Source organism: Pan paniscus, chromosome 23 (genome assembly GCF_029289425.2).
Source record: "Pan paniscus chromosome 23, NHGRI_mPanPan1-v2.0_pri, whole genome shotgun sequence".
NCBI classification, from domain to species: domain Eukaryota; kingdom Metazoa; phylum Chordata; class Mammalia; order Primates; family Hominidae; genus Pan; species Pan paniscus.
In genome coordinates, this window is record NC_085927.1 from 33,889,559 (window position 1) to 33,913,841 (window position 24,283).

The 24,283-nt window shown below is 50.6% G+C and overlaps 1 protein-coding gene across 8 annotated transcripts in view; it reads left to right on the plus strand.

Moving 5' to 3' along the window:
• CABIN1 (calcineurin binding protein 1) overlaps positions 1-24,283 on the plus strand; it is a 168,353-nt gene that overhangs the window by 94,264 nt on the left and 49,806 nt on the right. For all 8 annotated transcript variants that reach the window (XM_003811073.5, XM_055105565.2, XM_055105564.2 and 5 more), the window contains 2 exons: positions 9,083-9,265; positions 14,873-15,204. In XM_003811073.5, the coding sequence (XP_003811121.4) occupies positions 9,083-9,265; positions 14,873-15,204 (515 nt within the window). The remainder of the gene's footprint in view (positions 1-9,082; positions 9,266-14,872; positions 15,205-24,283) is intronic.

Consider the following 24,283-nt stretch of genomic DNA (forward strand, 5'->3'; position numbering starts at 1 on the left):
TCGAGGTGACTGGCAGTGCTCAGTTGGCCCTCACCTGTGAGCACTGGCAAAGAATGGACAAGTGGTGCAGCCTGGCCCTCACACAATGCCGTCATGCCCACCTGCTGCCTGCTGTGTATCTTCCTCTCTCTCAGGGGCCCCCAGGTTTCTGGTACCACTTTTCTTTGGCATCCATCCAGTCTTCTCAGCCTGACAATGGGCACCCCGATTTCCCGGGCCAGCCTTGCTTCTGGTGGACATGTTCTTTTCCTGTGGTTGGCCAGGATTGACTGAGGCAGCTTTTGTCTAGTCAGAAAATTTCTCAAAATACTAATTCCACCCAAATTTACGGTTCTTAGAAACCTGTTGTTTCCTGGTCGGCAGGACATTTGTGGTCTTTTCTGGGGCACTAGTCAGAGCTGTTGCAGTAGCACAACCATACGTCTTCTTCCTCAGGCTTTCACTGCCCCAGGCTGATGGAACAAATGGCCGCGAGCTGTTTCTGGTCTTACTGCTGGAGCAAATGGAGGAAACACACTAAAGAGACACTGGAAAGTTGCATCTTGTAACTAAAGAGCTCTTTTAGGCTGGCCTGGGAATCCTGGGATTGTCCAAGGGATCTGAGCTGAGTCAGACCTGAACAAGGAGGACTCAGAACACAGAGTCTTTTCTCACACTGAGTGGGGACAGGCAGCCTTTCTGTCACTGAGCCAGGTCTCTTTCCCTCTGCATTGCCAGCTGTCATTCCTTTACAGTTGATCCTGCAAATCCCACCCTGGAAGTAGAAGGTTCTGGAGCTTAGAGGGAGGCAGTTTAATAAGCACTTGGCTGGCAGACGCACATCCCCCTAAGGATTCAGAGGGAAGGCTGGCGTGGCCCAGATGCATAGACACGAAACATTCCAGTAATTAACAGTAACAATAAAATATTTATAATCTTGCCACAAATATTAATTAGTATGAGCAGGTTTTGTGTGGGCAGATTTTTAAAAGAACATTCTGAAAAAAAGAGCAAGGCCAACCTATAGCCTGCTTGCTAGTGCCATTCTTCTTTTCTGTTGGCCTCCAAGTAGCTCCCTAAAGAAATCAGCTCTCAGCTCCTGAGTCTCAAGGCTAGATACCTGGACTGTGGACAGTCCCTGGAGGTTCCATCCAGGGTGCCTGTTTCCCTGGAAAGCTCTCTCCACCCAGCCCCATAGGAAGTTTAGGCTAAGTCTGGCTCTCCTACATCAAAGAGGCTTTCCATCTGTCTCTTGCTCTGCCTCAGAACCAGGGGGCCCAGAACCCCCTCCTCACCCAAAAGCTCCTCCACAGAAAAACAGCTTGACTCTGACTTCTCCCATCTGGCCTTGCTCTATTAGGCGAGGCAGGAGAACAGAATGCCTCTGCCACCAGGCTTGGCAGCTTTTGTCTGTAGAGCACAGGCAGACCCAGCCGGTCCTCTGAGGGCTCAGCACAGGCCATTAGCACACAAAGTTGCATGTCAGCCCATTTGAACCTAGGGCCACAGGATCCCAAAGATCCTGTGGAGGAGGTAGGACTGGAGCCAGGCCTGTAGGCTGTTCCTGAGGCCAGAATTCCCTCTCCACACATACTCAAAGACTCCCCAGTTCACTTGGGCAGCATGAGAGTGGTGCATTATGGTGCTAGGCTGCGTTCAGCTGTCTGGGAAGCAGGTGGAGTATGGCTCAGGGAGTGGTCCTTGCCCAAAGGTACATGGCTGATGGATGGGGGTCCCACCCCAGAGAAGAAGCCTTTGACCTGTGACCTCTTCTCCCAGAAGCCTTCCCTGTGCACACTGGCCCTTCCTTGGCTGTGGGTCTGGTAACCTGAGAGATGACCTTGCAGAGGGGCCTGCTGGGAGTAGAGAGATGACAGTAGTCAGCGGCATCCTTCCTTTTCCTCCTGCCCCTCTTCAGGGGCCTCCCAGAGCAGGGGCTTCCTGCTTCAGGAATCGGGGTGGCTCTGGGTTATACACCGCAGTCCAAACAACCCTCCCTGCTGCCTGCCTTGCCAGCTTATCCAACTGCAGGGGTCCTGTTCTCCAAGAGCTTTTTCCCAGCACTGTGGCACATTGTCCTCCCTACCTTGACTCACCCAGCCCCTGGGCTGTCCCATCCACAGCAGCCCAGCTGGTGGCAGGATGAGGGTCCTTTTCACATGCTCTGCGATGTTCCTGGCAAACTTACCCCACTGTTCATGTCTGTCTGTCTGTCTTTCTGTCTGTCTGTGGCCTCTCTGAGGTCTTCAGTCAGCTGTACCAGAGAAAGTTTGCTTCCCCAGAAGAGGAGGAATGGAGGCTGGGGCACTGTCTGCCCAGGTAGATAGAGCCATTCTTTAAGAGCTTTTTCATTCATCCCTTTTGCCCTATTGACGTGAAAGAATTGAAACTTGGTGTTCTTTCAGTCTGACTGGCTTGAAACTTGGTATGAAACCTTGGGTTGACTTTTAGTATTTGAAATCAGGGTCATTTTAATTAGGCTGTGCCAACCCTTTCAGACACACAAGATCTGAAAGGAGCAGAAAGTGGGCCTTGGGCCTTGAGTCCCTTTTGGTGGCTCTCATTTGAAGAGATAACACATCCCTGGACTCCTTCCTGTGGTGCTGCCCCCTTGGTAGTGGGCGGGAACCTTGGCAAGCACCTCCCCCACCTGCTTGCTTCACAGGCCAGCTGGGCATCTCATCTCTGTGTACATAGCCCCTGCCTCTCCAGCTCTGCCGCAGCAGCCCACCCCAGCATCATGACCTGCAGGTGGCACCCAAGACTGTGGTGAGCCCCATTAGCAGAGCCTTCCTCAGGGCCACTTAGGTACCTTGATTACCCCTTAAACAAGGGTTTGTCTAGAATCACCACAATGCCCCCCAGGGCCAGTACCAATCTCTGCTCTCTGGTTTTTTAGATAGTTGGCAGTTCCAGATTCTCACATCTGTGTCTGAGAAGCTCAGGAAGGGCCTGGCAAAGTGTAGTCAGCAGCCTTCTGTCCCTGCCAGGTCCCTTGGCTTGTGCTTGCCCTGTTCCACTGCTGTGGATGTTATTTTAAGAGTCTCAGCAGAGTCCCCACTCAATTGGTGGTCGTTCTTCAGGGAGCAGAAGCCCCTGCACAGCATGCCGTCCTTTCTTGCCCACACAGTTCCTGGTGAGGTCTGGCCACCTTCACTGCCTGCTGGATGGATCCTGGTTCCTTCACATTGCAGCATCAAGAGGGTGTTAGCACTTTGAGAGTAAATATCTACTTGCCTAAACCAATCCTTAGTTTTCATAATGATCACAGCTGGGATTCCACCAAATTGGCAATTCCTTTAGGCCCAGAGCCCAAAAGAGCCTGTGAGCCGGTGAGCTCGTGGGGCAGCTTGCCAGTCGGTGAAATCATCCTAGCAAGGCTTGCTTCCCGGAGCTTGCCGCAGGATGTGCTGCTGAGCTGTGCAGTGACTTCAGCTAGTCTCAGGCTGGCTGAGGAGACCCAGCCCTAGCTTGTCTTTCAGGGAGACTTCAACTGCGGGGCATGGCCTGCTGTCTTTCAGAGACTCTGAGGCCTCACGAGCATTGTCTAAGCCATCGGTGTTCTCACTGTCAGGGCCAGAGTGAATGCTGCAGGGCTGTCACTTGTGTGCAGGGCACTAGCCACGCCTTTGTGGGATCCCATGTATGTGTCAGGGACAGAGGTAGGAAGACAATGGCAATCATGTTAAAAAACCTGAAGCGGGGGCCTAGAGCAGCAAAATCATTTGGCCAAGATCACCCAACCCCTAAGTGGCAGATCTGGGATGGGAATGTGGGTCTGGGAGCCCAACCCTTAAGCTCCTACAATGACCCTGCGTGGCCTCTAGAGGGTCCCCATTGCCAATCCTCCCTTTACACACAGACAGCAAATGGGCTGCCCCACCTCTTCTTGATCCCCTCATGCTGGGGACTCAAGTTTGGGACATTTTGTGAGGGCTGCAGGCCTGCTCATAACCGCCATTCAGTGCTCATGGAGCCTTGTATTCTGGCTTTGTAAGTCAGGGAAGAGCCTTTCACAAGCGTGAGACAGAGGTTCCGGTCAGGTCTGTGCTCCTCCACTCAGGGGTCTTATACACGTCCCAAGTCCTCATTTCTCATTGTTCTGTCAGCCCAGCTGATACTGATGATCCATCAGTTCCTGGGCAGTGGACATGGCAAAGGCAGCTATGAAGGAAGGGCTGTGGCAGGGATGCCTACAAGGTCACTGTCCCCAAACCCTGGTATATGATGAGACATGGGTAAAGAGGCCAGAGCAGCAGGGCACCCTTTGGAGCACAGACCTGATCCTCAGTATCCTCTGTGCAGGCCATCCCACTTTGACAGGCCTGTTGTGTCAATGTTGCCCCCCCATCTACATGGTGCTGCTTAGGTATTGGCTCCAATATGGCATCAGCAAAACCCTCTGCTCATTCAGACCTAAAGCTGTAATGGCAAATTCGAGACATAAGAGATAAAACATGCTCAGGTTCTCTGAAATAATAGTATTGATAAACTGACATTTTGTGAACCTTTACTGTTTGTTAGGCACTGATTCAAACACTTTATGTGTATTAACCTAGTTAATCATAACAGTTCTGTGAAGTGGGTGCTTGTGTTATCACAGTTTTACATGCATGGAAACTGAAGTATAAATAATTATGGCATTTACAGAGGCTCTCAGAGATAGTAGGTGACAGAGCAGAATTTCAGTTCTATCAGCCTGGATCTTCCAGAGTCCAGGCTTTCAACTTTTTTGAAACAACTTTATATTTTGCTTTTTTTTTTTTTTAGACAGGGTCTCGCTCTGTTTTTCCAGGCTAGAGTGGAGTGCAGTGGCATTATCACTGCTCAGTGCAGCCTCAACCTCCTGGGCTCAAGTGATCCTCCCACCTCAGCCTCCCAAGTAACTGCCACGCCTGCCTAATTTTTTTTTTTTTAATTTTTTGTACAGACGGACATCTCCGTATGTTGCCCAGGCTGGTCTTGAACTGCTGGGCTCAAGAAATCCTCCCTCCTTGGCCTCCCAAAGTGCTAGGACTATAGGCATGAGCCACCCAGCCAAAACAAGTTTATATGTTGTTTCAAGTTTGCTTACCAGGCAGCTCATGCCTACCCTACCAGTAGTACCCAGATGATTAGCACTAAAACATGGACCAATACCAGGCTTTTAAGGTAGCTGAGCAAAGGGTTGGTGGACCCTAGGGGACTGTGTCTGCCTTTCTCCTTGTGTTCCCCAAGAGGCCAGTGTGGCATGGACCTCTGTGAGATGATATGTGGTTGCAGTTTTTAGGTGCGAAAGGGACTTAACTTGCTCATGGTCTCAGCTAGTAAATGGCACAAGAGGAACTTGAACTTAGCTCTCTTGGTTGCTAGTTTATTGAGCTTCACCTTGAGGTATGTAAAGGTCAAGACGAAGTTTTATTTTTTAATAGTTCTCCGCCGGGCGTGGTGGCTCACGCCTGTAATCCCAGCACTTCGGGAGGCCGAGGTGGGTGGATCACCTGAGGTCAGGAGTTTGAGACCAGCCTGTCTAACATGGTGAAATCCCATCTTTACTAAAAATACAAAAGATTAGCTGGGTGTGGTGGGGCACGCCTGTAGTCCCAGCTACTCAGGAGGCTGAGGCAGGAGGATTGCTTGAACCTGGGAGGTAGAGGTTGCAGTGAGCCGAGATCATGCAATTGCACTCCAGCCTGGGCAACAGAAGACCCTGTCTCAAAAAAAAATTTTTTTAAGTTCTATTTTATCTCTACTATTGGTTTATTATAGTATCATTTTTTTTTAAAAATGTAGTTGTTGCCTTAGGGTTAACAAAATACACCTTTAATTCATTGCAGTCTGCCTTCAAGTGATACTGTACTACTTCGTAGGCAGTGGAAGAGCTGCTCATCTTTTGCACTCGTTTTCATTCATTTCACTTTTACATATGCTCTAAGCCCACAATACATTGCTACTATTTTTGCTTTAGAAAGTAAACAATAATGTTTTAGAAAAATCGAACATAAAAAGATCTTTTATATTTACCATAACTTTAACCATTTCTGGGAAACTCCATTTCTTTATGTAGATCCAAGTTTTATCTGGCTTCATATTCATTCTACCTTAAAAATTACCTTTAACATTTCTTGTAACTCAGATCTGCTGGTAATGAATTCTCTCAGTTTTTGTTTGCCTGGAAAAAAACTAACCTTTTTTTTTTTTCCTGCAATTTTTAGATATTTTCACTGAGTATAGAATCCTGTGTTGATTATTTTATTCTTTCAGCACTTTAAAGATATTGTCAGATATGTGTAATTTCTAATGAGAAGTCTGCTGTAATTCTTAACTTTGTCCCTCTGTATTTGATGTATCTTTCTCTGACTGCCTTCAACATTTTGTATCTTTGGGTTTCAGCAGTTTCAAAATGGCCCACCTAGGTGTGATTTTTTTTTTTTTTTTTTTAATGTGTGTGGAGGGATCTTTCCCTTGCTTGGTGTTTTCTGAGAATCTTGGTGATTTGATGTCTTTTATTATTTTTGGGAAATTCTTAGTTATTATGTCTTTAAATATTTCTACTGTCCTGTTTCACCCTCATCTCCTTTTGTGACTACGATTAGCATGTTGGATCATTTGGATGCTCTGTTCTGATTCCTCCTGTCCACTCTTTTTCTCTGGGTTTGGATTACAGATGCTCCTCAACTTACAATGGGGTTATTTCCTGATAAAACAAACATAAGTTGAAATTAAGTCAGAAATGCATTTAATATACCTGACCTACCAACATCATAGTTTAGCCCAGCCTCATCTAAACATGCTCAGAACACTCGCGTTAGCCTACAGTTGGGCAAAATCATCTAACACGGGGGTCCCCAACCCCCAGGTCACAGACTGGTACCAGTCCATGGCCTGTTAGGAACTGGGCTGCACAGCAGGAGGTGAGCAGCAGGCAGGCGAGCACTACCACCTGAGCCCTGGCTCCTGTCCGATCAGTGGCAGGCATCCTTAGATTCTTACAGGAGCGTGAACCCTATTGTGAACTGCACATGTGAGGGATCTAGGTTGTGCGCTCCTCGTGAGAATCTAATGCCAGAGAATAGTTTCATCCTGAAACTATCCCCTCCAGCCGCCACAGTCTGTGGAAAATTGTCTTCCATGAAACTGGCCCCTGGTGCCAAAAAGGTTGGGGACTGCTGATTTAACACAAAGCCTATTTTATGATAAAGTGTTGAATGTCTCATGCAAGAGTATTGTACTGCATATCACTAGCTCAGGAAAAGATCAAAATTCAAAATTTGAAGTGTAGTTTCTACTGAATGCATATCACTTTTGCATCATTGTAAAGTCAAAAAAATTTTAAGTTGAACCATTGTAAGTTGGAGATTGTCGGTATGTCTAGTGACCTGTTTTCAAGTTTTGATTTCCTTTTGCTCCTCAGCTGTGTCAGGTTGGCTGCAATGTCTGGGAAAGGCATTCTTCATCTCTGTTACTGTGTTTTTTATTTCTAGCCTTTGCATTTGACTCTTGCTTTTTTTAATCTCACTGCTGAAATTTCCTGTCTCTTCATGTATATTGTTCAGCTTTTCCACTACAGCCTTTGACATACTAATCATATTTATGAATCATATTAATCTTAGTTATTTTAAATTCCCTGACATGTAGTTCCAATATCTGGGTTATCTGTGAGTCTGGTTCTGCTGATTGATTTGTCTCTTGATGATGTACTTTTTTCTTTCTTTCTTTGTGTGTCTTACAATTTTTACATTGAATACCAGATATCACGTGTAGGACAGAAGAAACTGAAATAAGTAATATTTATGCCTGGAATAGGCTTCCCTCTTTTGTTTCTAGGCTTTTAGTAGGGAAAGTTGAGTTAGGCTAGTCAGAAATTGAGCTGGCTTGGGTTTTGTTGTTGCTATGGTTACCTTTAGTGCCCCAGTGGTGCAATCATAGCTCACTGCAGCCTTAACCTCCCAAGCTCAAATTCCTTTCATGTTACCTTGTGCTTAGTAGGGGAGCTGGTTTGCCACAAGGTTTTTCTCAACATTCCAGTTCCACCTTCAGCCTTAGGCCTTTGGGAGTACCTCAGGGAGGGTACTCCTCCATGTTCTTGCCTTCTCCCTGCAGTAGACTCCCTTGCTTGTTACTCAGTGCATGCCAGCCTAGGGCTGGGGACATGGGGTAGTTCTCTGTTGTCTTGGTCCCAGCCTCAGACTTAGGTGGGCTCTGTGTTCCTGCATCTCAGGGGTGGTGCTTTCTCAGTGATTCTGCCCCTCCTTCAGTGGTAGGAGACCTCTAATGTTTGGACCCTAGATGATTTCCTGCCCCTCCCTTAGAATAGAAGGTTTTTCCTTTTCCCTTCCCCAGCTGCAGTGGGTCTTCACCTGTACCCTGAAAGCAACAAGGTTTCCTCCCCCACCTCCATGCCTGAAGGCTTCTGTTCCTCCAGGTAGGCTTTGTACCTTTTCCATAGCATCAACTACTCCTCCCCTCCAGATCTGCACTACTCCCAGGAAGGTTTCCTCAACTTCCCTCTTTGCCCCGCCCCTATTCTTTCTCATGAGCACCTGTGAAGGTCCGAAGAAGGCAGCCAGTGAGTGAGTACAAACTCCTTTTACATCTGTGGCTCCCAGAGATCTGGAGTTCTTCCAGATGACACCTGGCTTTTACTAACAGGTTAAAAATGTTTCCTGAATTCTTTCCCACTTCATTTGTTTCTGTTATATTTATATGGTAGAAAAACTACATAGTGGTGGCTACTGTGCATCTCTTCCTAACTCCACATTTGACAACAGCACGTTGGTAACTTGAAAATTGCCATGGTGGGAATATTTACACTCCAGAAATCAGTAAGTGCTATTAATCAGGGCTTTCTTTTTCCCTGAGAGCCAGTTGTTAAACATTTACCAGAATACCAGTGTTTGGGGGAACCCCAGGAGGGTTGACCATAGAGATTGGTGCATTTGGTGAGTTGCTCCGTGGCCTCTGGGATGGGCTGGGCCCAGCAGTGTCGAATGGCTGTGTTCAGGCCATCTCCTGCAAAGCAGTCCCCAGGCCACCGGCAGGGAGACTCACCACAGGAAGGCCCCCTGTGTTGGAGGTGGTGTAGGTTAATGCTCTCGCCCTCTCTTCCTCCTTCTCCCCTCAGACCGAAGCCAGGACAGCACAGCCGTAGCGCTCTCAGACTCTAGCTCGACGCAGGACTTCTTTAATGAGCCCACCAGCTTACTGGAAGGCTCCAGGAAATCCTACACAGAGAAGAGGCTGCCCATTCTCAGTTCCCAAGCAGGAGCGACGGGTAAAGATCTTCAGGGGGCCACAGAAGAAAGAGGTATGAAGCCCTAACTCAGTGAATTAGAACCACTTTGATGTCCTGTGGCAATCTGGGCAAAGCCGAAGGCTTCGTGGCCCAGGGACCTTGGCTGGGCAAGTCACTTACTCTCTGGGCCTCCATTTTTCTCCCTGTAGGATGAGAATGGTCCCAGTGCCCGCCCTGGGGTTGTGAGGGTTGAGTGAGGCAGCTCCTGAGGGTGCACACAGATCCCAGCACCACATGTGCTCAGGGATGCTGCCTGTTGTTGTTATGACCCTCACAACCCAGCCCGGGAAAGCTATGTCTGTGATATCAGTGTGCTCTGTTTTTGTTGTTGTTGTTGTTGGTAAATGGTTATTTTAAAAGTCTTTGGATCCTAAATGTCACAAATGTGTTTTCTTTTTAGTTTGAATCATATGAGGTCTTCAGGAAAAATCTCTCTTTTTGGGGGAGGGGGGCAGAGGGCCCTGATTTAAGCCTGGGGGTGTGCCCAACTCTCCTGGGGGGTCCAGGCCCCCTTTATAGAAATCAGTTGGCAGAGCCCCACATCTGGGCTTACTGGGAGATCACAGGCAGGCTGGGGCTTTCCTGGCCCCACTCTGAGCTGTGGCTGGTCAGCTATGGATTTGAGAGCTTTCCCACTCTGGCCAGGGCCAGGGCTTACACGTGTTTCTCAAACAGTAATAACAACAACCCAGCCCCGTACTCTTTTCTGTGCTGGGCACTGTGTTAATTCATTTGGTTCTCCCAAGCACCCTAGAAAAAAAGCATAATGACTATTCCCATTTTATAGCTGAAGAATATGAGATTCAGAGAAGGTCTGGAATTTGCCCTGTCAGTGTACACCCTTAACCATTACCCCATGCTACCTCTCCGGGTGGGATGGATGGATGGATGGGGAAAAACGTTGGTGATAAACTGCCTCCCTGAGGGACCCAGGCCTTGTCCCAGGAAGTCTCAGAGCAAGCCCTGGATGGGAGCTCACCCATAGGTGTGGCAGTGGGGCCAGAGCCATTTACACTAAGGAAGACCTCTCCTAGCTCTCTGCTCCCTGCCAGCCTCCCCTGGCTGGACTTAGAAGGGCATGAGACCACATCTCCAGTAGATTGGAAGTATCCCCATTAGGGGACACCTGATAGAGACACTAGACAAGAGGGCACAGAATGGAGGACTTACTATGTGGATTTACTTGTATCTGGTCCTCATCAAGAGATGAGGCCACCACCCCACTGTCTCACCAGGCAGTCACTATGCAGTCGCCAGCCAGTGTTGACATTCTGTAACTGACATAAACACACTGTAGGAAGTTTGGAATGGGAAGGAAAAAGGTAACTTACACTCTTAACACTATAATACAGCATTTCTGTTTTTAAAAATAAGATTTTTAAAACTTATCAGACAAGTAAGACCTACCATGTGTGCTCTGTGGCCTGTCAAGCCGTGACTGCTGTAGGTGCCATTGTGTCATCATGAGCTTCTTTCCCACTTACATGGGGAAGGGGACATGGGTGTTGGGGGAACGAAGCAGAGAGTGAGTTGGCTTTGGTCTGGCACAGCCTATACAGGCCCTTCTAGACTCATGAAGAGTGTCCTGCCTCTTCCCTCCTTCCATTAGAGCCAGTGGTTTAAGCAGACAGTTTGTGGGGCTGGCCATTGGTGAAGAAAGTTAGGGTAGGACCAAAGGTCACCACAATAGCTGATAAGCATGAAATGAAACCTCTTGCTTCCATGGCCATGTTCCTCCTCTCTAAGCCCAGCTTTTCTTGGTAACCATGGTGGTGAAGTTGATCAACTTCCTGTTGTAAGAGCAGGTATGGCAGGGAATGCTTCCCAAGCCCACAGCCAGCAGATAGTTCTGGGAGCAGAGCACTCATCCAGGCCTGGTCTTGGTCAGTGGTGGTCTCTAACACGCACTCCCCTGATCTCCCATTGGGTAGCAGCCTGGCCATCACAGTCTGCAGTACTTGAGCAGCCTTTGGCCTCCCTGCAGAAAGCTGGGACAGCAGTGCCTAGGCAGTGTTGAGTGCGGGCCCCAAGTGTGCTCCACACCACTTGCCTTCCCAGCACACCCTCATGGAGAGTCCTACCACCAGCCTGCTGCTTCCTCCATCATTAATGTTGTGGGGTACAGGCCCTCACTCACGCGTATTTGTTATCAAGCAGCAGGGCACAACAGGTCCAGATCTGCACCATGCACTGGGTACTGAGGGAAAGCAGAAACGGATCTGACAGCCACATCCTGCCTGGCACGAGATGCGCTCCCTCCCACCGTGTCTAGCAGGCACAAGCTGTCACACTGCCTGAGGACCAGCCTCCTTCCTTTAATTCTCCAGAAGCTGTCTTTCTCCACTCTGGCCTTGACCGAGGTGCCTTGAGGAAAGAGCCTTTCCCAGAAGTGACTGTTGGAGCTAGCGGAAGCTCACCTTTGCAGGGGGCAGAGCTTCAAAAAAAAAAAAAAAAAAGTCTAAAATATGAAGGTCGCAAGAGTAGAGATTTATTTATTTGATCTAGGGAGAAAGTTGTCCACAGTTTCATCACTTAAACACAAGCCCACTCTATTATATCGTTCTGAGGGCAAGAGGGTAAAACCCAAAGCAGAGTTGACAAGCACCTGTTGTGATCCAGGCAGTGGACACAAGGGCATGCCAGATTGCCCACATCTGCCCCTTCCTGGTCAACTAGAGGCCTAGTGACGATGCCCATGCACCACATGCAGGATAGGGTGATAAATGGTTGTCGGTGGGGGAGGCCGCCCTGGGGGCAGTTGACCTGCCAATGCCCAGCTTCCTTCCCATCTTGCCTGCCCACCCTTTGTGGAAAGCATCCTCACTGGGCTCTTTTCTCAGGCCAGTAGAGTTTGAGTAAGACGATCTCAGAAGTCAAAAGAGACAGACTTGAGGTCCTTGCTGGGGCATATTTTGGTCTGGGCCTCTCAGCTGTTGGTGTCTTGCCAAGATGTGTAGCCACCTGAGGGCCAGGCTTTTCCATAATGAGGCCCCCTGAGTTCACTGGGCCATCAGTACACATCAGTCCAGAGGCTCAGCTGGGGGCATGTCTGTGCCTTATTCTTCTAGGACCTCCATGGGCTGATGTGGATCAGATGGCTCCTGTGCTCTGTTGGCCTTGGCATATGCACCACAGGCATTCCAAGCCAGTCTTCCCTGCCTGCGGCAGGCACCGGCCTAGGCTAGAGCAGCCAGAACACACATTTTACTTGCTTTCTCTTGGTAGAAGGAAGTTTTCTCATCTTCACGCAGCTAGGGTTAGAATTGGACATCCTGGCCGGGAAACGTGGTGTAGTCCTGTTGGCATTTCTGACCCTCTTTCTTCCGGTAAGGAAATGGAGGGCTCTAGTGACCTGTGAGGCCTGTTCAGCAGTGGGAGTGGATGCTGTGTGTAAGGCAGCTCGCCCCATCTCTCCGGGGCCCCTTCGGCCACCCAGACCCCTAGGCAACTGATTGTTGTTGTTGTTGTTTCTGAGACAGGGTCTTGTCCTTGTTACCCATGCTGGAATGCAGTGATGCGATCATGGCTCACTATAGCCTCAACCTCCTGAGCTCAAGGATCCTCCTGCCTCAGCCTCCCGAGTAGCTGGAACTACAGGTGCCACCACACCTGCCTAATTTTTAAATTTTTTTGTAGAAATGAGATCTTGCTATGTTGCCCCAGGCTAGTCTCAAACTCTTGGCCTCAAGCAATCCTCTCACCTTAGCCTCCCAAAGTGCTGGGATTACAGGCGTGAGCCACCACGCCCAGCCTAAAACTGGGTTGTTGTTTCTCAGGGGCTTTTTTGTTTGTTTTTGGGGGGAGGGGGTTAGGTTTAATAGGCAAAAGAAAGAGAAAAGAGAATAGCTGTCTCTCTGAGAGAGGGGCGGCTGAGCGGGTCTTCCCTGAAGCTGGGTTTCTGACTCAGTCTAGGATTGCTGTTTTCTTCCTCTTTATGTGTTCTAAGAACTCTGGCTGAATTCTTGACCCTCTGCCTGCTTTCCATAAAAATTGTGCTCTGTGTGTCTTTGTGTCCAAGCTCTCAGTGCCTGATGTGAACCGCTGAGAGGCCTGCATCATCATCTGATTCCTCTGTCTCCCCCGTGCCTAGCACAGGGCTGATCCCAGCATTATGGCTTACCCTGTTTGGTGAGCCACATTTTGAACACATTAGAAACCTGGCACATTTTTTAATAAAGTGATGGTATCCCCTGTAAGATGGGTGCCAGCCCTAAGCTGTGGGACGCAGGCAACTTCTTGAGCTCACATGAGAAGACAGTGTAGTTTGGAAGGAGCTAGGACCTCCTGGCATTCAGTCATTAGGGCCACCTCAAAGGGTAGGGGGAGGGGGCAGCCCATGGTAGGCTCTGGGCCTGGGGGAGGGGAGATGCTCTTATGGCTTTTCTTTGCCAACACCACTGGGGGCAGCGATGCAGGGGAGGGAGAAGGGCAATGGCTCCAGGAGAAGGAGTGATGGTGGAGAGGCAAGGACACTGAGGGAGAGCAGTGGGGTGGGCTGCAGGGGAGCAGGGAGGGAAGGTCAGACTAATAGCAGGTGGCTGAGGGGAACATAGGGAGTGAATGCTCAGATTCTTTCCTCAACGAGAATAGTGATGGTGGGCAACCTGGCCACACACCTGATGTCTGCAGATAGGCTTCGACTTAGCATGCGGAGAACTGGGGGCCTTGGTTGTTGCTGACTCGGCCCTGCCCCAGCAGGCCCCAGCTATCTCCAGGCTGCTACTACAGTAGGGAGAGGGCTCAGCCATCGCATACCACCTCAGAGCTGGTGCTGCTGGCTGCTTCTCTGGCCTCCTCCAGGCAGGCTGTGCAGGGCGTGCCATGCTCCTGAGTGCCTAAGGAGCCACAGACCACAGGACCCCTTGCCTTTATCCCTTGCTCCCCAGCCCTTTCCATCTGTCCCACCCTCCCGGGCCAGACAGCTTTCTTCTTCTGTAGCCAAGGAGCCTGCACCTCAGGGTCTAGCCCAAGGTCATCCAGGCCACTGTCATCATCCTGGGGCCAGCCCTGCAGCACCACCACCCAGCCTGGGCTATCCTGATGTGAACTGCTGCCCCATGGCCCCTGGTGGAGCAAGGCTGGGTGTTCAGGAGCTGGGCTCATGTCACATGAGGGCCCATGTGGGAGCACTTGGCTCACATATAGCAGCGGCAACCCTGGAGAGGGAGTTGGGGCAGGCAGTGGGCTGAGCACTGAGCAGGGGAGCAGGTATGATACTTCCTGAACCCTGGCTGTGTTTTATGCGATGCTGGTGGTGGCAACACCTGCCCTTTGTGGGCTGCTTCCCCATACCCCAGCCCCAGAGGTGGGACAGCCTGTGCCACCGTTCAGAGGGGAAGACCCAGAGCCCAGCCCATAACTTCCCCTCTCTGTAGCCTCTGGGTCCCTCACTGCATGCCAGCTGGGACAGCCTGTTTCATGGAGCGGGAGACCTCGGTTGGGGCAGAGCCAGCACTGGGCCCTGTGCCTCCTGCTGCTGGGTCCAGCACCCACTCAGCAAGGGCATTGATCCAGCCGTGCTGATCACTTCACCAAGGCACCTCCGTTACTGGTGGTAGACCACTGCATGGACAGGGCCTAAAACCAGGGTGACTTTCTTTCCCTTCTTCTCAACTGTAGGAAAAAACGAGGAGTCATTGGAGAGTACAGAAGGCTTCCGGGCTGCAGAGCAAGGTGTCCAGAAGCCTGCTGCAGAAACCCCAGCCTCTGCTTGCATCCCTGGCAAGCCCTCAGCATCCACACCCACCCCGTGGGATGGGAAGAAGAGAGGGGACCTCCCAGGGGAGCCAGTGGCCTTCCCCCAGGGGCTGCCGGCTGGTGCTGAGGAGCAGCGGCAGTTTCTCACAGAGCAGTGCATCGCCTCCTTCCGCCTGTGCCTGAGCCGCTTCCCCCAGCACTATAAGAGTCTCTACCGTCTGGCCTTCCTCTACACCTACAGCAAGACCCACCGGGTGAGTGGCTGCCGGGCCAAGGGGGCTTGGATCTTCCCAGGGCAGCTGGGCATCTTTGAAGGTTGGTGGGCAGAGCTAAGACAGATTGGAGCTTCACGGTAGCAGCACATGGGAGGGATGGGCGAGGAGAGCTGCAGGAGGCAGGGCCAGCCCCAGGAGTGGGCCAGCTTGCCAGGGAACCTGGTGGTGAGGGCCCAGGGTCACAGCCAGGAATGGAGGGAGGAGTGTAGGGGGTCTCACAGTCTCAGGGATAGGCTATGGGGTGAGGGATAAGGGTCCATAGGCTCAACTACTCTTTCCTGTGAGGGCTGTGCAGCAACTCAAACTCTGATGTCGTGCTCCCTCACCCCTGCCATTCACCCATCGTCTCAGTGACAGCAAGCCCGTCTTCCAGGTGCCCTAGGGGCCCTGCTTACTCTCTGTTCTGGCCTTGCTTGCCCTAGGCCCCATCTCTCCAGCTGCATATTGCAGGGGCCTCCTCACCATACCCTGCCCCTGGGCTCTTCTCTCTGGTGCAGCTGCCAAAACCATCTTCACAGCCTCTGCTTCATGGGGGTTGGGTGCTGACAGCCTCCTCCAGCTCTTTTTGGAAAGCGGATGATGTAGCGATCCTTAACAGCTGTGCCCCAGGCTTAAGTGCTTCCAGGGGCTTCCCAGCCAGACCTCTTCTGCTGGTGTTTAGATTTGGGGAGGTAATGTGGCCTGGGCAGGACGTAAATAATAGGGGTGGCTTTATTTTCCTTTAGTCTCTCACCCAGGAGGTGTTGGGGAGTGTCCTGGTCGTTGTCCTGCACCATGTAGCTACATTCTAAGGGGGAGGCAGACTTAAAAACATACAGATGGCCAGGCGTGGTGGCTCACGCCTGTAATCCCAGCACTTTGGGAGGCTGAGGCAGGGGGATCACCTGAGGTCAGGAGTTGAAGACCAACCTGGTGAATCCCCGTCTCTACTAAAAATACAAAAGTTAGCCAGGCATGGTGGCATATGCCTGTAGTCCCAGCTACTCGGGAGGCTGAGTCATGAGAATTGCTCGAACCCGGGAGGCAGAGGTTGCAGTGAGCCAAGATTGGGCCACTGCACTTCAGCCTGGGCGACAGAGCGAGACTCATCTGAAAAACAAAAATAATAAATAAAAAATAAAAACATGCAGTTGAGTAAAGCAAGTCTCATTTGAACAATATCACAGAGAAAATAACGGGGGGCATAGAGGGGTGAGGGTGCTGTTGTGCCTCTGCAAAGACACCTTTTGTGCTGAGACCTGTATTGTAGGGGACAGCATTGGTCTGGAAGGAAGGGAGAGCACCCAGACAGAGCAAGCAGCCCAGGAAGGTGGCCATTCTGGGCTGGCATTGGTGTGGGCGAGGGCCAGAGAGGGCCAGGTATGCTGGGCAAGCAGGGGTGACCTTTAGGGCCTAGCTGTGAGGACTCAGTCAGGTCCTCCTCCTAGAGGTCTCCTGCTGGTTCCCCCCAGCATCCTCAGTGGAATGTTTGAAGAACCAGAATGGACAGTTGGCCAAGAGATGGGCCCTGGCTTGGCACTGGCTATGTGCAGGAAGTGGCACTTCACAGAATTCTGTTTGGGGGACTAGATACAGGGGTCCAAGAAGGTAAGTGCTGTGTCCCCACAGTGACCGGTATGCTCATGTGACTTGGTTGATTTCCTCAGGGCACAGCAGGTGACACAGGTCTGGGAGGGAGGGAGTCTCATCATCTGGGGCTTTGGTCTGTAGTTCAAGGTGCAGTGCATGCTAGCAAACGATGGCCAGCTCCGGCTTCCCTGGCTGTTGGTGCCACACTGGAGCCTGGCTTGCTCACTGCTCAGCCTCCACTTGGCAGTGGACCTTACCTCTGTATCCCAGGCCTTCTGCACCCAGGTGGACCTGGGTCTTAATAAACCCCAACCAGCATGTCCTCACTGCTGAAGCCATCTTTGGGCCTGAGGGGCAATGGCTGATATGAACTCTGTTGGGCTCACCATTGCTTTGGGAACTTTCCCCTTTCCCTCTTTTGGGAGCAGCAGAGCCCACTGCAAGAGCCCACACACACATCAGTGGAACAGACACTAGTAACCATTGTCCTGTCCTCCCCCACCTCTAGTGTCCTTCTGTTCAAGTGCATCCTCAGGCAGCCATGCAGCCCCCTCCAGCTGTGGTCAGCTCTGACCAGGATCTGGTGTTCCCTAGTAGTGAGCTCAGACCCTTCCTCATCCTGTTATAGGGTACCTTCTCAAGAGGCAGATGTCGAGATGGAATTTCGGGTACAAAATATGTATTAGGAATTGGCACCTGTGCAAGGGAAGTGGGGAAGGACAGCAGGTTTGGGTGGGAGGAGAGTTGAGTGGCGATACGGGCCCCACCCACCCACCCTCCACTTCCCTGCTAAATGGCTTTATGTTGAATTTGAAGGAGCCAGTGCATATAAAGTGCTTAGCTCAGCACTAGACACAGAATGCTGTTATTACAGCCTGCCCCTTCTCTTGATGATTTTTTTAGAAGTAGAAAACAGTATTTATGTCAAAATTAAAAGTTGGAGGGAGGTAACCACAATTCTGCCACCCTAAAACTAGCTCTCTTGGGTCTAGTACAGGTTGAATATCCTTTATACAAAATGCTTGGGACCAGAAGAGTTTTGGATTTTGGCTTTTTTCAGATCTTAGAATATTTGCATTATACTTCTGGCTGAGCCATCGCTAAGCCAAAAATCTGAAATCCAAAGTGCTCCAATGAGGCTGGGCGCGGTGGTTCACGCCTGTAATCCTAGCACTTTGGGAGGCTGAGGCGGGTGAATCACCTGAGGTCAGGAGTTCAAGACCACCTTGGCCAACATGGCGAAATCTTGTCTATACTAAAAATACAAAAATTATCCAGGCGTGATGGTGCACACCTGTAATCCCAGTTAATCAGGAGGTTGAGGCAGGAGAATCGCTTGAACTGGGGAGGCGGAGGTTGCAGTGAGCCGAGATCACGTCATTTCACTCCAGCCTGGGCGAAAGACCAAAACTCCCTCTAAAAAAAACAAAAACAAAAAACCAGAATGCTCCAATGAGCATTTCGTTTAAGCACCAAAGTTTCAGATTTTGGAACAATTTGGATTTTAGATATTCAGACTTAGGATGCCCTACCTGTATTTCTTCTCAACTCCAATACACATGCCCTGTTGATTGTGTGCTTTCGAGACACCAGGTACACCAGGTCCCAGAGGTGGGATCATACCCCTTCTACTTTGCATCTGGGAACCTGTTCTGAGGGTCACACAGAGCTGAGTGACAGAGCCAGACATCAGCCCCAGGCAATCTCATGCTGGCCCAGTTGCTGCACCATTCCCCACACCCTGTCCACACTCATAGTTTGCCATTTTGCTCTTACCATGAATGCCCCCTCGCCAGGTCATTTTGGTCATCTGTGATGGTCCAGGGTAGGCGGGCCAGTTGACCCAGCCATCCCCACCCAGTAGCAGGGATGGAGGCTGCCTTGGGCTGTCTGCACCATTGATGTCAGTATCCCCAGACAACCCCCAGTAGCCATTAGCCTCAGTTTCTGCCAGCTTTTCTGTTCATTGCATTCCCAGGCTGAGTTCCTTAGTTCTCAGAAATGGAATGCTATCTTGAATCTTAGACCCCTTAAGCAGCAGACACTCCCTACCCACAGCCACACTGCCTACCCACAGATCTGCTTCCAGGAGGCAGCTCTGCAGGTGTCAAGTGTGCCTCAGGTAGCCTCGGGCCACTGAGCTCATTCTAGACCTTGCATATGCTGGGTCTAGGGTGGTTCCCATTGGCTCCTGTGTTTGCTTCACCCAGAAACCTTTGCTGAGCACCAGTTACCACCACCAAATTGAATGCAGGTTGTTAACACCTAGCTCCCCTGAGAGCCTGAGTTAAGACCTTCCTGCTGCTTTGGGGCATGCCATCCTGGGGGCTGCATGTGGCTCTGCCCAGACCTGGGGTGTCAGCTCTGCTGGCAGCAGCTTGTTCACAGATCTGGGGGACACAACTCCATGTTGTCACTGACTAATGTGGAACCATTAACTGGGAAGTAGTTACCACTTTCCAAACACAGCTGTTTGTTAACAAACACTTCCCGCTGTGTATATTTGACAGCAGCACATTTCTTCATAAAATCCTGCCTGTGGGCTTGGCAGTGCCTTTTTCTTGCCATCTCACAGCTCACTGGTGGACTGGAGCATCCGATGTCTGCCTCTTCAAAGGGGCCCACAAGCAGAGCCTGCCTGGAGCTGTGTGGTTGACTCCTGAACCCTTAGGTCTTTCACAGACACCTCCAGGTGAGGCTCTGCCTGCCCAGGCCTTGGAAAGAAACCGCCTTCAGGGCACAGTGTGCCACTTGCTTAGTTGCTGACAGCAGGGCTTTTGGGGGAGGAGGAGAGAATGTGGGCTCTGAAGCTGGCCTCACCTGGGTTCAGATCCTGGCTCCGCATGGGAACTCTTGGAGGTCCAGGGCTCTTCTTTCCTCGATGAGAATGATAGTGATATGAAAGCAGAATTATTGTGTTAATGAGGTGAGGGATGCAGTGCTGGGGCAATGTCCAACACACCCTGCACTGCCCTCAGCCAACAATCCTTCTCACCCATCTAGTGAGACCCATTTCTTCAGTGTCAGCATCTCCCATGGCTCCTTACTCCTCTGCCAGGCCCTCTGAGGGCTCCCTGCCTGGGGCATAGTGGCCAAGGGCTAGGTCTGTCCTGAGGGACCTTTGTTGCCTGCCTGAGGCTGCCCTCCCTCCCAAGGTTGGCACTGCTGCACACAGGCTGCCCCTGGAACCCCCAAGGCAGTCCACCTGTTGCCCTGCACACTGTGCACACCTTAGATGGGGATGATCATTTATGCTGATAGCCATAAGGGCCCTAATTCTAGCTACTGTATCACTTACTCTCTGGATCACAATCTTCACCAAGATTTTGAGGCCTGAGTCTACACTCATAGAAACCTGGCTCTTTGAGCCCATATAGGCACCCCAGGAGAGAGAGCACATGGCATCAGACACCTCTTGTCATGAAGGTTCTGGCCTTTACTGATGGGTGTCCAGGAAAAAGGCCAAGGCATAGACACCCCTGCCCTGCTCTCCCAGTTGCCTCCTGCTCAGCTGGGAGCTGAGCCCCTTCACCTCCTGCTACTTCTGCTGCAAGGGGTTCAAGGCAGAGGGGGTTGGTTATAAGATGTTCCCTGGAGCCAATAATCTTGAACGAAATCAAAGCTGGAGGACTCATACTTCCCAGTTTCAAAACGTACTACAAATCTATGATATACTAATCAAAACAGTGTGGAATATTAGCCTTAAAAAGGGGGGAAATTCAGTCACATCAGACAGCATGGGAAACCTAGAGGACATAATGCTAAGTGAAATAGCCAGTCACAAAAGACAAATACTGGATGATTCCACTCAGATGAGGTATGAGGAGTAGCAGCCTGGCAGCACTAGCCCAATCAGACCCCATTTCTTTGGCCCGGTACCTATATGGGATGAGCCCAGGCCCAGGGTTTGGTTAGAGACAGACTCCTGCCAGGGGGGCCCCACAGGGGTGCTGTGTGCTCAGCTGAAGGATCACCAGGGAGTCTGCTGACTTTTGACTTCAGGGTCAGCTGGTGCTCTGGTGTGAGCCTGGGTAAAGGACAGGTCAGCTGGGTGTGAACCCCCACCCCTTGCCCACCTGTTGTGAGTACAGTATCCCCACCTGCCTGTGCTGCTGGCTCATGTGGGGGACCCGTAGAAGCCAGGACTATCGTGCAGGTTAAACGAGAGGGCCTCTGAAGTGGGCCCTGCACCATTAGACTGGAGCAGGTGTGAGGGTCTGCTGTTGAGACCCTGCTTTTTGCTCACAGGCAAGTGTTCGGGGGGAGCTGGTGAGCTTTGAGTTGACACTGACTGAGCCAGGACCACACAGATAGTAGAACCAGGCATCAGGAGGGCATGCTGGCCACAAAGCAGGGTGTTTGCCTGCCTTTAACCTTTGCTCCCTTTCTGTGGACATAAAAGTGGCCCCTTCCACAAAATGGTGGTGTGCCCTGCATCCTCACTTGGTTGTCCTAGGCTGCTGCAGCTCCCAACCAGCCAGGTTCTTGTCAAGCTTTAGTTTGTATAGTTTGCAAAAGGAGAACTTGATATTTTTCTGAACTTAGGAATCTTGATTTTGCATTTCAGTCTGTCTGCCTCATGGTTTGAAGATTCTACTGGGCCCTTAGGTGCCAGAGGAGGTGGGACAGGTTGCCCCCATACTGGCTGCTGCTTTCCTGGTCCTCTCTCCTGCAAAGAAATGCAGATTCCAGCAGTTTGAATAGGTTTGAGCACTCTGCCAGCAGCTTTTATTACCAATAATATTGTTTAAGCTTGAAAAAGAGAATGAAACTACCCACAACTGTCCCACAAGCCATGACATGGCAGAAGTGTTTGTGTTTCGTGTGCTCCCCCCAGTGTGTTTTCTGTGCATCTCTGCAGGTTCACTCATTCAGCAGCTGTCTACTGAGTGGTTGTCACGCAGGAGGTTCCTGTTTGAGGTGCTGGGGATATAGCATTGTGTACTCACTGGGAGAATAGTGTGGGCAGCTAGTGATGAGTAGGAAGAAAAACAAAGCTTGGTAAGGGGTTAGAGGTGTGATTGTGACTATTTAGACAGGGAGATTGGGAAGACCTGTCTAAGCAAGGACCTGAATCAAGTGAGGGAGCCCTGATGGCCACGAGGATATTGGGGAAGAGGCTTCCAGATGGACACACACCCAAAACACATGCCTAGAGACAGAAACAGTCTTGGTGTGACTAGAATCTGCTGGAAGCTGGTGTGACTAGAATCTGCTGGAAGCTGGTGTGACTAGAATCTGCTGGAAGCTGGTGTGACTAGATGGGCAAGGAGGAGAGAGGAAGAAGATGAGGTCAGAGGCTTTCAGGGCAAGTTTTGGCAGGGGAGGAGTTGAGGGGACATCATCCTGAATTAGGTTAAAGCTGTCGCAAGGGCTGGGCATGGTGGCTCCCGCCTGTAATCCCAGCTCTTTGGGAGGCCAAGGCGGGCAAATCACTTGAGGTCAGGAGTTTGAGACCAGCCTGGCCAACATGGCAAAACCCCGTCTCAACTAAAAGTACAAAACTTAGCCTGGTGTGGTGGTGTGTGCCTGAAATCCCAGCTACTCAGTAGGCTAAGGAAGGAGAGTCGCTTGAACCTGGGAGGCAGAGGTTGCAGTGAGCCAAGGTCGTGCCACTGCCCTCCAGCCTGGGTAACACAGCAAGACTCTGTCTCAAAAAAAAAAAAAAAGCTAAACTAAAAAAACAAAAAACTGTCGCAAGGTTGTGGAAGAAGACAGGCTCCATGTGGCCTGAGTGTGTCAGAGACACTACTGGGCTGATATGTAAAGAGTGAGTTGGGGGTGGCCTGTCAGAGGCCTAGCAGGACACAGATGGCCCCATCTAACAGGAAAGTCTGAAGAGCACTTAATGAAGGAGCAACTTACACAGGCCCAGGCAGAGAGTAGGAATTCACAAGGGAAGAGGAGTGTGGTACCCTGGGCCAGCCGCGGTGCCTGTCGGGGCTGGCCATTGATGGCTGCCCCTCATCAACTCCACAGGGAGGGGATTCAAGGAGTGAGTGCTCTGATCAAATTCCCTCAGTCAAACCCACCCAGTAGTCAGAGGCCCAGGAGCTTGAGAATGTGTCCACACAGGTGGAGAAGAAGTCAGTGTGGCAGCAGAGATGGGAGGAGGCCACAGCAGGATATCAGGAAGTAGTCTGATTCTAGATGGATTCAGACAGAAGAGCTGAATCAATGGATCAGACAACATGGGAAACCTAGAGGACATAATACTAAGTGAAATAGCCAGTCACAAAAGGCAAATACTGAATGATTCCACTTAGGTGAGGTATGACGAGTAGCAGCCTGGCAGCGCTAGCCCAATCAGACCCAATTTCTTTGGCCCAGGACCTGTGGGGTGTGAAGGAAAGAGAAAAGTCAAGGTCAATCCACAGATAGTCATTCATCCTGCTTCTGTTCTGATTCTCTAATGTTGTGAATCAGGTGAGAAAGTTTGCACATCTATCATCTTCAACAACTGTATTTAACTTTTCATATATATATATATATGAGTGATATAGAACAGTTGTATATATATGAGTATATATGAATAACGTAGAACAGAGTTCCCTCCTGAGGCACTATTGACATTTGGGACCAAATAATTCTCTGTTGTGGGGATGTTGTGTGTGCACTGCAGGACTTTCAGCAATATCCCTGGTCTCTACCCACTAGATACCAGTAGCCTTCCTCTAGCTGTGATGACCAAAGATGTTTCCAGATATTGTCAGATGCCTCCTTGGGGACAGACCCCCACCCCCATTGAGAACTATTGCCATGAGTCTCCCTCCCCAGGCAACTCTCAGGAATGTTGGGTGCATTTCCTTTCCATCTTCTGCCTACTTTCTTTACACACAAACAGACACACACTCACAGAAATGTATGCAAATGTGGTTCTGCTTTTTTTTGCTTCTCGTGTACTCATAAACTCTTTGATTGCATGACTTCTAATGCCTACACAGGATTCTCGGGGCGGGGGGAGGGTGGGCACAGCTTTTACACTAACTCCTTAATATTTGGCTTTATCCAAACAGATATTCTAATTATAATTTTTCATGATTAGAAGTATCAGGAATGGTTGGCTTTACGTCTACCAGGTCTAGCTATGGGGATATTCATGTCCTAGGTTGCTGGGGTGAGTTTGCAGTAGGTATGTGCCCGCAGCTTATGGATGTCCCCAGCAGCCCACTGAGTCTCCCATCAGCAGGTAGCCACACACTCCTCTTCCTCTGGCCTATAGAACACTACTCCAAGGGCTCCCAGCCAATTCCCCTTCACATAGGGCAAGGGGTCCTGGGTGGCTCCAAAGGCTGCAGAAGGTCTTCCCTGGCCAAGCTCTCCACCACTCCTGATTCCTCCATTTGTCATGGAACCCGTGAGCACCATCTGTGCCCCCGTGCCAATGCCTGAGGTATGGCTAGGTGAAGGGCTGAACACAGCTGAGGTCCATAGCCACCTTCCTGGCAGCCCTGTGGAGCCCTACTGGTCTTGCAGATAGGCTGGCACT